Source organism: Cornus florida, unplaced genomic scaffold, assembly GCF_030987335.1.
Source record: "Cornus florida cultivar Cherokee Brave unplaced genomic scaffold, ASM3098733v1 CherokeeBrave_3.0.0_Hap2_Chr02, whole genome shotgun sequence".
NCBI lineage: Eukaryota > Viridiplantae > Streptophyta > Magnoliopsida > Cornales > Cornaceae > Cornus > Cornus florida.
This window is the reverse complement of record NW_026775572.1, coordinates 38222198-38235463: the sequence shown is the minus strand read 5'-3', so window position 1 is coordinate 38235463 and position 13266 is coordinate 38222198. Positions and strand designations below refer to the sequence as shown.

General features: G+C 40.9%; 1 protein-coding gene across 1 annotated transcript; it reads left to right on the top strand.

Annotated features, from left to right (window-relative positions):
* Window positions 1-1200: 1200 nt before the first annotated feature.
* LOC132294732 (uncharacterized) lies at window positions 1201-4558 on the top strand. The gene is made up of 2 exons (XM_059792703.1): window positions 1201-1394; window positions 3179-4558. The coding sequence occupies exon 2, from the start codon at window positions 3206-3208 to the stop codon at window positions 4016-4018; it is 813 nt and encodes a 270-aa protein (XP_059648686.1). The 5' UTR covers window positions 1201-1394; window positions 3179-3205; the 3' UTR covers window positions 4019-4558.
* The last annotated feature ends 8708 nt before the right edge of the window (window positions 4559-13266 follow it).

Sequence of the window (13266 nt, the reverse complement as noted above, 5' to 3'; positions counted from 1 at the left end):
GTTGTCTATTTCAAGGAATAGCAAAATATCCTCTAGATGTGTCATTGTTAGCCCTGTATTATAACTTGAACTGAGAAAGAGATAGTCATTTTTCTTGCAGAGTGAGCATTTAGGTTTACATGTTCTTACATGCGCACCGATGTTGAAGCAAAATATATGATGAAAGATTCCACTCTTCATCCAAGGGAATGCATATGAGTCTGGATCAGGTGGGAAGCTGGTTGAAAAGGTAGTAAGCAGACAGAAGTTTGATGTGTGTCCGATCCGTGTAATTTAGCACATTATGTTGTTTCTGCTGGCTTTAGGAATTTTGAGAGGAAAGTTCACAATTGTTTCATCTTTGTAATGCTTACAAAATGCTTATGCTTTAGGGATCAAGCTTACTGCGTGTCTTTAGATACGGAGACAAGGTTCAATGGCACTGATTTTTACTATTCTCTGCTGTCTTCAGTAACGCTTTATTGAAGCACTTCATTATTTTTTTCATTACCAAGGAATCTTGATTCCCGGGTAATCACCCCGGTGGATAATGACCGTTTTGACCCTGGAACCTTGGTGTGACTGGTTTATGTAAACACTACACACTCATTGTGTTCATTAGTGAGCAGATTTTAGCCTATTCTTATTAATTCAAAGGTAAAGTAGAATGACACTTCTTAAGGTTTGCTATACGGACCAAGATATACAAGTTGACTATTTTTTGGACAATGATATTGAGAAATTATTAGAAAGTCTTAGACTATTAACACTTGATTGATCGGTTGAATATAGACTCTCGAATTGAAAAAATAGCCTCACACATAAGTGTACGAAGTTTCATAATTACACCCTTGGTCATAATTTTCATCCCAACAAGGCCTTAAATGATTCTAAAATATGAAAATTGCCCCTTAATATTAAAATCAATTTTATTGTAAAATATCACACGTTGAAATTTCAAAATTACTCTTCAATTACTATGAGTTACAAAATGACGTCAATTTATTATGTAAAAATTTATTAATTTTTATTGTAATATTCTAATTATTATAAAAATTTTACCAAAAGTTCCGACAAATAAAGATTAATAAAAAATTTTCTTTCTTTTTCCTCATTTATCAACTAAATACGATAAGTTAAAACTTGGTACTTTTTATTATTATTTTATTTTATCATAATTAATGTAATTCTTTTATTTTATTTTTTCTCCAACTTTACCAAATCCTCAACGACATGGAAAGGCCTTCTGGCAAATATTAAAAGCTACAACATTTCTGCAACTGAAATTGATTTTGTTCCTTTCAAAGCCCGTTTCTGAAAATTGGGAAGAGAGAAAGAGGATCGGAGCTAGCTCGTGCTTCACTCATCTCTGCCGTCGCCAATCGGTGTCTCCTTCGTCTCAGCCACCGTTTCCGGTAAGCTTTATTGTTCTACTCCTATTTGTTAGACTCGGTATCAGATTTTCCTTTCCTTTCAAGAAATGTATCGATTGTTGTATTTCTGATAGTTTATTCTTTTTTTTTTCAGACCCAATTCCTTTAATAGTCTAATGAGCACAAATTAATGCAATATCTATATGTTTATGTTATATATTTGCAATATATTGGAGAAACAATCTAAGGTTTGGCTAAAATTAAAAAAATTTGAAGGACGGCACTATATAAAAATGTAGTTTTTATTTATCATGAGCCGTAGATAATCGATTGTAATTACTTGTATATTATTTCCATTTTCCAAAAATTTTAAATTGATGTAAAAGGTTTAGTAACATGATATCTTTAATTTATCAAAAAGAAGAAACAATAATTCTTTAAAAATTCAAATAATGATTTTTTCTCAATTAATTTATAGACCTTCCTGATTCCTAATTGCTGAGTAATATAAAATTATGACGAGTTTGAGTATTCAACGACTTATCTCTTGCATGTGTCAATGGAAGATTTGTCCATAAAAACGTGTATATGGAATAGTGGTTCCTAGTTTTTATGTTTTTTCTACCATAGTTATATCTGATTTTGAGAGTCATGGCAATAATCATCAATAAACAATTTACTCTCATATAACCATAATTAAACTGATTTCAAGTACATGCATATATATATATATATATAAATGTAAATGCTTGAATATAGTGCCTTTTGTGTTATATTTTTATGTATCAACATACGGATTTGTTAATTTTCCTTTCTATACCAAAATTTGTTTTAAAAGTGGGTGGGGAGTAGATTTGCCTCTATGTATTTTACTTTGCATTCATTAATATTTTTTAAAAAAACGTTTCTTCATTTTTTAAGGTTTACAATTGTTGATGATATCTTCTTAAAACTTTTATACCATATAAGTTTAGGTTTCATTGAGAGCTCTGTTTCGTAGTTGACCTATGAAGTGTAAACTTGTGTACCATGCACATGAACAGTTTTTGTTGATCTTTTAGAGGTGCAAGATTGAATTATGTTGAGTAAATTACTTAGTGCTATTGCTAACCAAGAGTAATGAGTTTGTATGCTTTTAGAGTATGGAATGAGAAATTCCGCATTGAAGATTATCATTGTAAATTCCCTCTATGTTTGTTGAGTGTACTAAAATCCCTACTGTTCTCTTTTCTGGTGCTCAAACACCTTATCGACAGTGATGCGGTTGTAATTGTGTGGTAACCTCTTTGAACAACATATCACGTCAAGGTTTAGATTGAAAATGCTCTTACTTCACATAACTTCAAAATTATGAAGATCTTGTATTTGTTGTCCTGTGTGTTTATTTTCCTAGCTCTTAACCGGTCTATGGCTCCCTTTGACAGAGTTGAGTAAGATGTATTGAGGGCGTTTTTATTTCTAAAAGTGCCACCTACTACCATCAAAGTTCATACTCATATCCATGTGTTTGTAGAGTAGATAATGTAAAATATGAACTCATGGTATGGTTCTTAAAAGTATCAATTGGTGTCCAACAAACTAACCATTATACTTGACTGCGTAGTGACTTTCTTATGGTAGAAAATGAATTTGGGATGAGCCTAGTGATTTCCATGATTCCGTTCCTAAAAGACGACAAATGGTTATCATCTGAAATCTTCCCCATAGCTCTTAATTTAGTTCTTTTCTGAGTTAACTTGGCGGGTTACTGAGTCAGTCAGATTATCAAATTGCTAAGTAACCTATCTTCTTGAGATATAGAATACTGATAGCGTATCTTCTTGCAGATTTTGGAAGTCGGATAAAAGGAAGCTATGGAAGATTTGCTAACGGAACTACCCCCACCTTCAAGATTCTTTTTGGAAGATCTCAACAACTTCACTCTTCCATCATCACCACTTCCATGTCCTTTCCTGGTTTTCTCTACCCCTAATGTGAAAAAACCTCTCCGCCCCACTCTACTCATCGTTGCCATGTCTTCTCCATCTCTTTATTTCTTCCACCATTTGTCTTCTAAAACCTTAGTAGGAACCCTCGTTCTTCCTGAGATTCCCTTCTCCGGCAACTGTATTGAACCCTCTCTCAGAGACAAATCCTGCAATATATACGCCCTCAATGATCCTGATAATTTGGTTCTCATTGTTTCTGTCCAGTGCTCAATAGCAGCAGAGAGATCTCATGCTGTCGCAAAGTTGCTGATCAGTGAGCAGATTGTTCCAGAGAGGGTTTTGATCTTGGATTCAGTTCAGAGCCGAAACTTTCGGGGTAAGCTCTCACCAGATGAAGCATCCGCCTTCAAGCTGGAGACATCATTGGAAAGAAAGGGGCTTGATGATGGTTGTGGAGATTCATCACTGCTAAAAAATTCAGACTATTTGCCATCAGGAAGTGTGATAGATGGCTTCTCTGCTGCTCTACTTGGTCGATGTCAGATGAAGAAAATCAAGGGAACTCTATGCATTTCGTGGCCTGTATTAAGTACAACTGTGAAGTCTCTGATTGCATCTGTATTGCTAAAGGATGTCTTGTCTGGCTTGGATTACAGTATTGATGGTGATAACGATGAGGAATATTTAAAGCTTGACCAAATCAAGAACCATCCTCTTGATTCTGAATTGTATACCTGATAAAAATATTTTTCACATACTCACTTCTTTCTATTCTTTTCCTTCTTTTTGGGGAGGGTGGAGGGTTGTGCTCTTGACTTTCACATAGTTGTGACCAGACCTGAGCATTCTTTTTCCTTCTCACAATAGCTTCAAGAATTGTTCTTTTTTTGTTTCCTCCATTTCTTTTTTGGTAAACTGTGATTCAGATATTGGCTCTTAATTTTGTCAATGTTATATTTTTCTAAAAAATACCAACTTATATGCGTGTGTATGTGTGTGCAGTGCACGTCTTTCTTAGTTCTACTTAACGATTGTTTTATAGCCAGTAGCCACTGATGTTGAGAAAATTGTAGCGAAGGTCATAGAAAGCGTAGAGGCCTGTCAATTTATGAGGCGAAGGGTGCATGTGATCTTGTAGTTGAAAGAGAAGTTCTGTAATCTGAACCTGCTCTACTAGCTGGTTTATGAATTTGTTTCAAGTGAATGACCTTTCTGAAACCATGCAAGTCTATCATATGATGCCACTCTCACTGCCATTTGTACTAAATTTTTTATGAATTTCACTATAGTATTTTATATGTTTTTTTTATTGAGATGTATACATTCAAGTTTTTAGAATTTATGTTTTATACTCTAAGATCAGTATACATTCACTAAGATTAGTTTACCTGTTCTTTCATTTTATACAGTAAAATTGAAACGAAAATTCTGCTCAGCCCCCGCTATACTGTTTGGGATGGATCTTTGGTGAACTCTAATGGTGTAGCAGCAGATTTGGTGAGAAAGTAAAATTCATCCCTTTTCTATCATAGAATTTCTTATTTTCCGTATTTATCTTTTTTTTTTTAACCTACAAAATGAATAAATTCATGCATACAAGTACTGTGACATGTTTGATAATCTTTGGATTTTCTTTAATTAATTTATCTTAGATTTGTTAAGGAGTAAAATTCTTTTTCAAAAAATTGTGCCTACACCAAATTTAAGTAGTCATGTATCTCTTGCTACAACGAGTATTGGAATGCATATACTCTTTTTATGAATATGTTAATCTATAGACTATATATCTTTTCATCACTTTAAGTGACATATGGATTCCAGAGCTTCCCAGAAAGCAGAAGTAATATATGAGTAGTCCCGTGTGAGTTAGTCCACCTATAATCTTTATTTTCAACAAGCAAACAAGCTGATACTGACTAATTTATCCTTAATGCTACTGAACACCTAATTAATTGATTGTTTGAGGCATGTCAATTAAATTAATTTTGATCTAACTTTGATCCGAATCTATTTGAAACTTCTTATGAATTAAAAATTTTAATTTGATAAGTCATTAACAATATGAATTTAGTTCTGATAATAATCTGATTCAATCTAATCTAGTATATAATATGTTATACAAATATTAATAAATATTATGATTGGTGTGTTTTTGACGGAAAAATTAACCATCAATCCCGTTTTCTGATTGAAGATTTGATAAAATAAAATTAGAAAATAATTAATAATTAATAATTTTCCCAATTATTGAATTGGTTCACAAACAAATTTTTTTCTCTAATTTGGATCCGATTGAGTGGGACTGAATCAAGGCTTGATTTTTTTAGGAATCTAATCGGTTGAAAGCAGAAGTAATATTTGAGCAGAAGTAGTTTTAGAAGTCTATCTGAATTTGAGGTACAATTAATAGCAAAGAGCTTTATTTCAACAACTTAGCAGACCCTGGTCTTCTTTGTCTTTATCATGTTAATTGGACCAGTTAGGTCATTGAAAATCTCATATTGTTTTTGATTCAAGATTATGCTGACTAGGAGTTTTCTCCTCATTGTTCTCAAGTGCCCCTTTACTTGAGAATCTCTTTTCATCCCTCCATCTTCACTCAGCTCAACATGAAACCATGAGATTGATTCAAGACTCCCCATTTGAGGACGGACTTAGCTACGTACCATAGTTTCTGCCATTAAAGCCAAAGCTGAAAATGGCAAAAAAACGTAAAGCAGCTTTGATGATACATCCCACAAAATGGCAAAAAAACATAAACTAATGTACTGATTGATATGCTTAAAAGATTCATGTATGTTTCAACTTCCAAACCACACTGCTCCAACACTTGATCAAGCAACATGCCTTTAAGCTTCAGAAAGATTAGGACATATTGCAGTTGATTGGAAATAAAGTGTTAAAAGAGTCTTAATAGTTAGGGCAGTTTATTCAACCATCACAAAGAGCTGAAAGATTTATGGAAGGAAGCACCAGTTAGTCCAAGCTCTGGTTTTTTAGATATTGATTGTAGACGTATTGCACTTGAAGCTAGCATAAATGAGGGGCACATTATTAAAATAAAATTTACATCATTCCGGAGCAAAAAAGAATAAATAATTTACATTTGGAAAGAGAAAAAAAAATAACAAGTAGTTCGTCACTAATAGATGGTGATTTATTTGTAATATTCTTTAATTGAGAAGTTTTTTAACAGTATATTTTCAAATATGTATAATTAATATATATATTGAAGATGCAAGAAATTCGTTCTCCCTTTCTCTCTCTAGAATTCTTACACTTCAACCAAAAAGATCCCCCTCTCTTCTCCATTCCTCTCGTTATTTATAGATATTTACAAGATATTTACAAATATTGACTGACTGCTGGATCTGGACCTGTTCCTCCATAAGTCCTGGTCACCTTTGATGGGCTTACTCTCGTTCGGCCCATATGGCAGTGTCTTTATATGGGCTAACCCAGCTGTACGGACCGGATGTAGTGCTTACAAGTCAGATCCGGCCCATGTCGTTCTGGGCCTCCTCAACTGCCCCCATAATTGCCCCTTATTTAATAAGGGGTAATTATTGATGGCGTCTCATCATGACGTTGACGGCTCGAGAGAATCACGTGGGGGAACGGACGGTCAGATCCAGAATCAATGTTCCGGGGCTCGAGAAATTTCTCGCATTCCCGACGCTTCGGCCCTCGGGCCCCCCTCGCCTTTATAAGGCTCTAGAATACCACTTCACGTCCTTTTACCGTCTCCATCATCAGTCAAATCGAAATCCTTCAAGAGTCATTCTTCCAGCGATCTTGCAGTCCTCTGAGGTTAGTTTTGTTCCTTTTTACTTTCGGCAGGCTTCCTTTTACCCCCTTTTAGATCCTTCAAGCACTTCCACCATGGTTGTAGATCTGGATGTTCTTCGTATGAGACTTAGACTTCCTGACAACATCGAAGTTAGGGTTTGCCCTCAGGACGTTAACATTATGACCGGTGCCGGCCTCCTGCCCGGCGAAGTCTTATTCACGAACCTTCAATTGAATGTTGTTAGGTTCCCTCTGCACCCTTTCTTTAGTTATGTCTTCAATAGATTGGGGATATCCCCTCTGTAGGTCAACCCCAACTTCTTTAGAATCATATCCGTTATGCTCTTGTTGATGCGTGACAGAAATCTGGACCTTGACCTCATAGACCTTCTTCTGTGCTATAAGGTCAGTAAGATCCGTACTAACGAACCCTTCTACCACCTCTACCCGTTCGAGAAGATGTCCATATGTACGGACACAATAAAATCTGAAAAGGGTTGGAGGGATAGCATCGTGGGCATTAGTGGGGCTTGGTCTTCACCGGCTGCAGAGGGTTACCCAATCCCGAGCGCCTTTGGTGTCTGTTCTGTCTCCTCTTATAAGAAATTCAAGTCTCATAAATATGATTGCCCCTGCGAAACATGCGTTCCCCGTTTTTGTACTTTCTTATGCCGTTCCTTAGGAATACCTTGTGATGACTTGAGTTACAGTGTTTGCAGGGATAGGAGTAATTACTTAAAGAAATACGTTCTGAACGATATTCCTTCCTGTTCAGATCTCCTCACTTCAGACAACCTCTTAGCGCTCTCATCACTCGGCTACAACATGAGCAGGCTTCAGATTCCTTCTTTTGGCAGGAAGAAAAATACTCCCCCAGCCACTCCTGCTGCTGGGGCGACCTCCTCTCCAGCGTCAGCCTCTTCCTCAGCCACCATCTCTGACACTGTCCCGAGCACAGTGGCTATTAACTCTGTTGTCAGCACCCCTGCTGCCAACCAGAGCGCGTCTCCCCAAACTACCTCAGCTCCTGCTGCTGCTGGGGGCGTTCGGGACAAAGAGCGAGGCAAAAGGCCTCATCCTGACAGTGAAGTGGATCCTGAGGAGGAGCCTCTCATAAGAAGGACCCGGGTCTCCGGGCCGGGTGCTCTCTTGCACCGTGCGATCAGAGCTCCTGCTCCCTCTGGGACTACCGCAGCTGGTGGCTCCGCTTCTGCTTCAGGCCCCCCTTCTATCCCCACCTTACCGCCATGGGCCCCTTGGTACACCCGAACGGATGGGACGTTCGTGAAACCGAACGAGACCATGCTGAAGGATGGCCAGACCGCCATGGCGTACTATAGGAGCATGTGGACTCCGAAGGACCTTGAGGCGGCAAAGGGCCTATCCCAGAAGGATGTGTTCAGCCGCTTTCCCCAATCTGCTATGGAGGTGACTTTTATTTTCCAACTCATGAATTTTCTCATATTATTTGGTCTTGCCTTCGCCCGACCTGACTATTGGCTTAACTGTTTTTAATGTGCACCTATGCAGACATTGTTCGGAATGATGGCCATGCAGAAGCAGGTGGAGATGGGGAACGCCAGGGCTCGTAAGTTTTCTGATAGCCTAGAGGTGGCTAATAAAGAAAACGACCTCCTCGCCATGAAGAATACCGAGGTACTGGCTCGGCTTGACAAAATTGAACAAGAGAGGGATGTCCTAAAGAAGGAGAATGACTCCCTTCAGGATGAGAAGGATGCCCTCCAGCTTGAAAAGAGCGTCTGGCAGACTGAGCGTGAATCAATTAGAGAAGAAAAGGCAGAACTCCAGCGCCTTCTGGCTGATGAACAGTCTGCTCGGATGGCTTTTGAGAAAAGAGCTCTGGACGAGCGTACCACTCTGATCGATGCGATCAGCAGAGTGAGCGGTGGGATGCTGGCTCTTCACGCTCGGTTCTCAAGGGTCGGTGCTCTTAGGTATGCTCAAGGATTCCGGGAAGGTTTCGCCGACCGAGTTCCGGATGAGGGACAGACCAGTTCCACTCCAGATGAGGTCAACAAGGATCTAGGGATCGAACCTCCGGGGGTTTATGTCGACCCAGAGCCCACCGAAGCGGAGCGCATATTCGATGAGTGCCAGGACATTGCTTCCTCAAGGATCATCACAGCTCCTCCTGCCGCTCTGCCTCTGACCGCTCCTCAATCGCCAACCGTGGTACCTTCCATAGCCACTGCTGACGCTGAGCCCCAGCCGAACGATTCAGTCATTCATCTTGATTCCCCACCTCGTGAAGGTGAGACGGCTGATGGGGCCGAGGAGGCGGGTCGGCGCGACCAGGATGCTGTTGGTACTGAGGCGTCTAGCTAGGGCTCCTTTGGACTCTTCCATTCCATATCTTTTTGTAACGATGGACATCTCTCTTTTGTAAACTCAATGCTTTATATCAATGAAATGATAGAACTCTTTTTCCCTTTGTGTTGTGCTCTGTTCAACTTATTTTCAATACATATACATCTTTTCTCTCTTTTCTTTTATATTAGCTTTGCCGTGTGTTTGTTTATGGCAAGTGCCTGGCGCTCGGCTAGAATGCCACTTGCCACTTGGCTTTAAATTTCTAGCAAGTGTCTAGCGTTCGGCTTATGGTGCCAGCTGCCACTTATCTTGCTTAAGTGCCTGGCGCTCGGCTAGAATGTCACTTGCCACTTGGCTTTAAATTTTTAGCAAGTGTCTGGCGTTCGGCTTATGGTGCCAGCTGCCACTTATCTTGCTTAAGTGCCTGGCGCTCGGCTGGAATGCCACTTGCCACTTGGCTTTAAATTTTTAGCAAGTGTCTGGCGTTCGGCTTATGGTGCCAGCTGCCACTTATCTTGCTTAAGTGCCTGGCGCTCGGCTAGAATGCCACTTGCCACTTGGCTTTAAATTTTTAGCAAGTGTCTGGCGTTCGGCTTATGGTGCCAGCTGCCACTTATCTTGCTTAAGTGCCTGGCGCTCGGCTAGAATGCCACTTGCCACTTGGCTTTAAATTTTTAGCAAGTGTCTGGCATTCGGCTTATGGTGCCAGCTGCCACTTATCTTGCTTAAGTGCCTGGCGCTCGGCTAGAATGCCACTTGCCACTTGGCTTTAAATTTTTAGCAAGTGTCTGGCGTTCGGCTTATGGTGCCAGCTGCCACTTATCTTGCTTAAGTGCCTGGCGCTCGGCTAGAATGCCACTTGCCACTTGGCTTTAAATTTTTAGCAAGCCGTTGGAAAAGATAGTTATTATTATTTTTTTTTTGTAAATTTCAGTAACTTGCTCATTCATACGTATTTGATTGACAACAAACAACATCCAATTAAAGCCGAAACTTAGCTTTTATTGGTAGTACCTCTTCAGAGACGTGGCGTTCCAGGGCTTGCTGACCAACCTTCCCGCCATGGTTTCCATCGTATATGCCCCCTTGCCTATGACTTCTGCAATTCTGTATGGGCCTTCCCAGGGTGGCATCATTTTTTTGACCATCCCTACCTTTCTTTTCAGAACCAGATCGCCAGGGGCAAAATCCCTGTGTTTTACTTTTTTGTTGTGACTATTCGCCAATACTTGCTGATATGATGCTAACCTTATAGCCGCTGTGTCCCTCCTTTCGTCTATCATATCGAGGTTCAATCTTAACATCTTGTCGTTCTGATCTTGACTCCATGCTAAGCTTCTGATAGTGGGGACCAAATGCTCAACTGGTATAACTGCCTCGGTACCATACGCCATTGCAAACGGGCTCTCCCCAGTCGGCCGCCTTGGGGTGGTTCTGTAAGCCCATAGAACGTTCGGGAGTTCATCCAACCACTTCCCTTTATGATCTTCCAGCTTCTTCTTAATGCAGGCGAAAATGGTTCTGTTTGTGAATTCTGCTTGTCCGTTTGCCTGAGGATGACTTACTGCAGCCAACTTCTGGTTGATTCCATACTCCTCCAGCAGCTTTCTTACTTGCCCGCTGTCGAGGTTTGTGCCATTGTCCATGACTATTGATCTGGGAACACCGAAACGGCAGATAATATTGTTCCAAATAAATCGTCTCACATGAGTCTGAGTCACGCTAGGATATGGTTCTGCTTCCACCCATTTAGTGAAGTAATCCGTGGCTAGTAACACATACTTGTTCTGAGCTCTTACAGTTGGCAGAGGACCGACCACATCCATCCCCCATTGCGCGAAAGGCCATGGCGAGGCCATTACGTGCAATTCCTCAGGTGGTTGGTGGATCAATGGTCCATATCGTTGGCATTTATCGCACCTTCGAGAGAACTCCTCCGCATCTCTTGACATGTTTGGCCAGAAATACCCTTGTGTCATTGCTTTATGCGCTAACGATCGCCCCCCAGAATGATTGCCACACACACCCTCATGAATAGCTCGTAATACCTGCTGCGCCTCCGCGGGGGTGACACACTTCAAGTATGGGCCAGAGTAGGACCTTCTGTACAGCTGGCTACGCACGATGGCGTACTTTGCAGCATTCTTTTTGAGTCTCCTAGCTTCATCCTTCTGCATATGCAAAACGCCATCTCGAATATAGGTGATGATGGGGTCAATCCAACTCGGTTCACACGGTATGACGTTGACTTGCCAAGGGTCAGAGCCCAAGGGTTCTTCGAAAATAGATGGCTGGGTCAGTATTCCTACTGGAATCACCCTCGCCAATGTTTCACCGCAACTCGAAGCACTACATGCTAACCGGTCCGCATCTGCATTCTGTTCCCTCGGCAGCTGTATGAATTCAATCTTTGCAAAGTCCTTGGCTTTATGCAGAACGGCAGAACGATATGCCCCCATCGTGTCATCCTTGGTCGCGTACTCACCATTTACCTGCCGAACAATCAGCTGCGAGTCACTATACACAGTCAAACTTTTGATCTGTAGCTCTCTGGACAACTTTAATCCATTTAGCAACGCCTCGTATTCCGCTTCATTATTGGTGGCTCGGAACTCAAGTCTGAGTGCTTGGCTCAAGGAAGTACCCTCTGGGGTTTGCAGTTTGATCCCAATTCCAGCCCCCATCTGGTTAGAGGAGCCATCCACAAAAAGTTTCCAAGAGCCGCATCTAAGGTCTTCTTCCGTATCTTCGGCATCACATTCTAGCAGGAAATCGGCCACCGCTTGCCCTTTAACAGCTGTTCTCGGCTCATACGTTATGTCAAATGAACTCAACTCTATGGCCCACTTTGTCATTCTGCCCGAGAGCTCTGGCTTATGCATAAGCGTTCTGATTGGGAAAGTTGTTAGAACAGCTATGGGGTGGGATTCGAAATAATGCCTCAACTTTCTTTTTGCATTTACAAGTGCAAGTACCACCCGTTCGGCCTTTGAGTATATTTTTTCTGCCTCTGTCAGTGTTTTGCTTACATAAAATACCGGGTATTGCACCCCTTCCTTGCAACGAATCAGAGCGGCACTCGTCGCGACACTAGATACTCCAAGATATAGAAATAACTTTTCTTCCGGATCTGGGGCTGACAGGACTGGTGGATTCTGCATATATTCCTTCAAATGAGTCAATGATTGTCGTTGCTCATCCCCCCAGGCCTGCCTTCCATGGCTCCGAATCGTGTCAAAGAACGGTTTGTAGTGATCTGACAATTTTGAAATAAATCGACTTAATGCAGCTATTCGTCCTGTGAGGGCTTGCACCTCTCTGATCGTCTTTGGCTTGGCATTCTTAATCAAAGCCTCTGCTTGAGCGGGGCTAACTTCGATGCCTCTGCGATTGACCACGTGTCCCAGAAACTGTCCGGAACTCACACCGAACGAGCACTTGGTTGGATTGAGCCTCATCCCATATCACTTCAGTACATCAAATACATCTTGCAGATGCTTCAGATGATCCTCTTTCTTCCTACTCTTTACCACCATATCATCAATATAGGCTTCCACAATCTTACCCATTTGATTTTTAAAAATTTTGCTAACAAGTCTTTGATAGGTTGCTCCCGCATTCTTTAGTCCGAAAGGCATAACTTTGTAGCAGTATGTTCCTCGCTCGGTGACAAAAGAAGTTTTTTCTTCATCTGCCGGGTCCATAGGGATCTGATTATAACCTGAATAAGCGCCCAGAAAGGTTAAACGCTCATACCCGGTGGTGGCATCCACCATTTGATCAATCTTAGGCAGCGGGAAGCTGTCCTTCGGACAGGCTTTGTTCAAATTGGTGAAATCAATGCATACCCGCCATTTCCCGTTCTT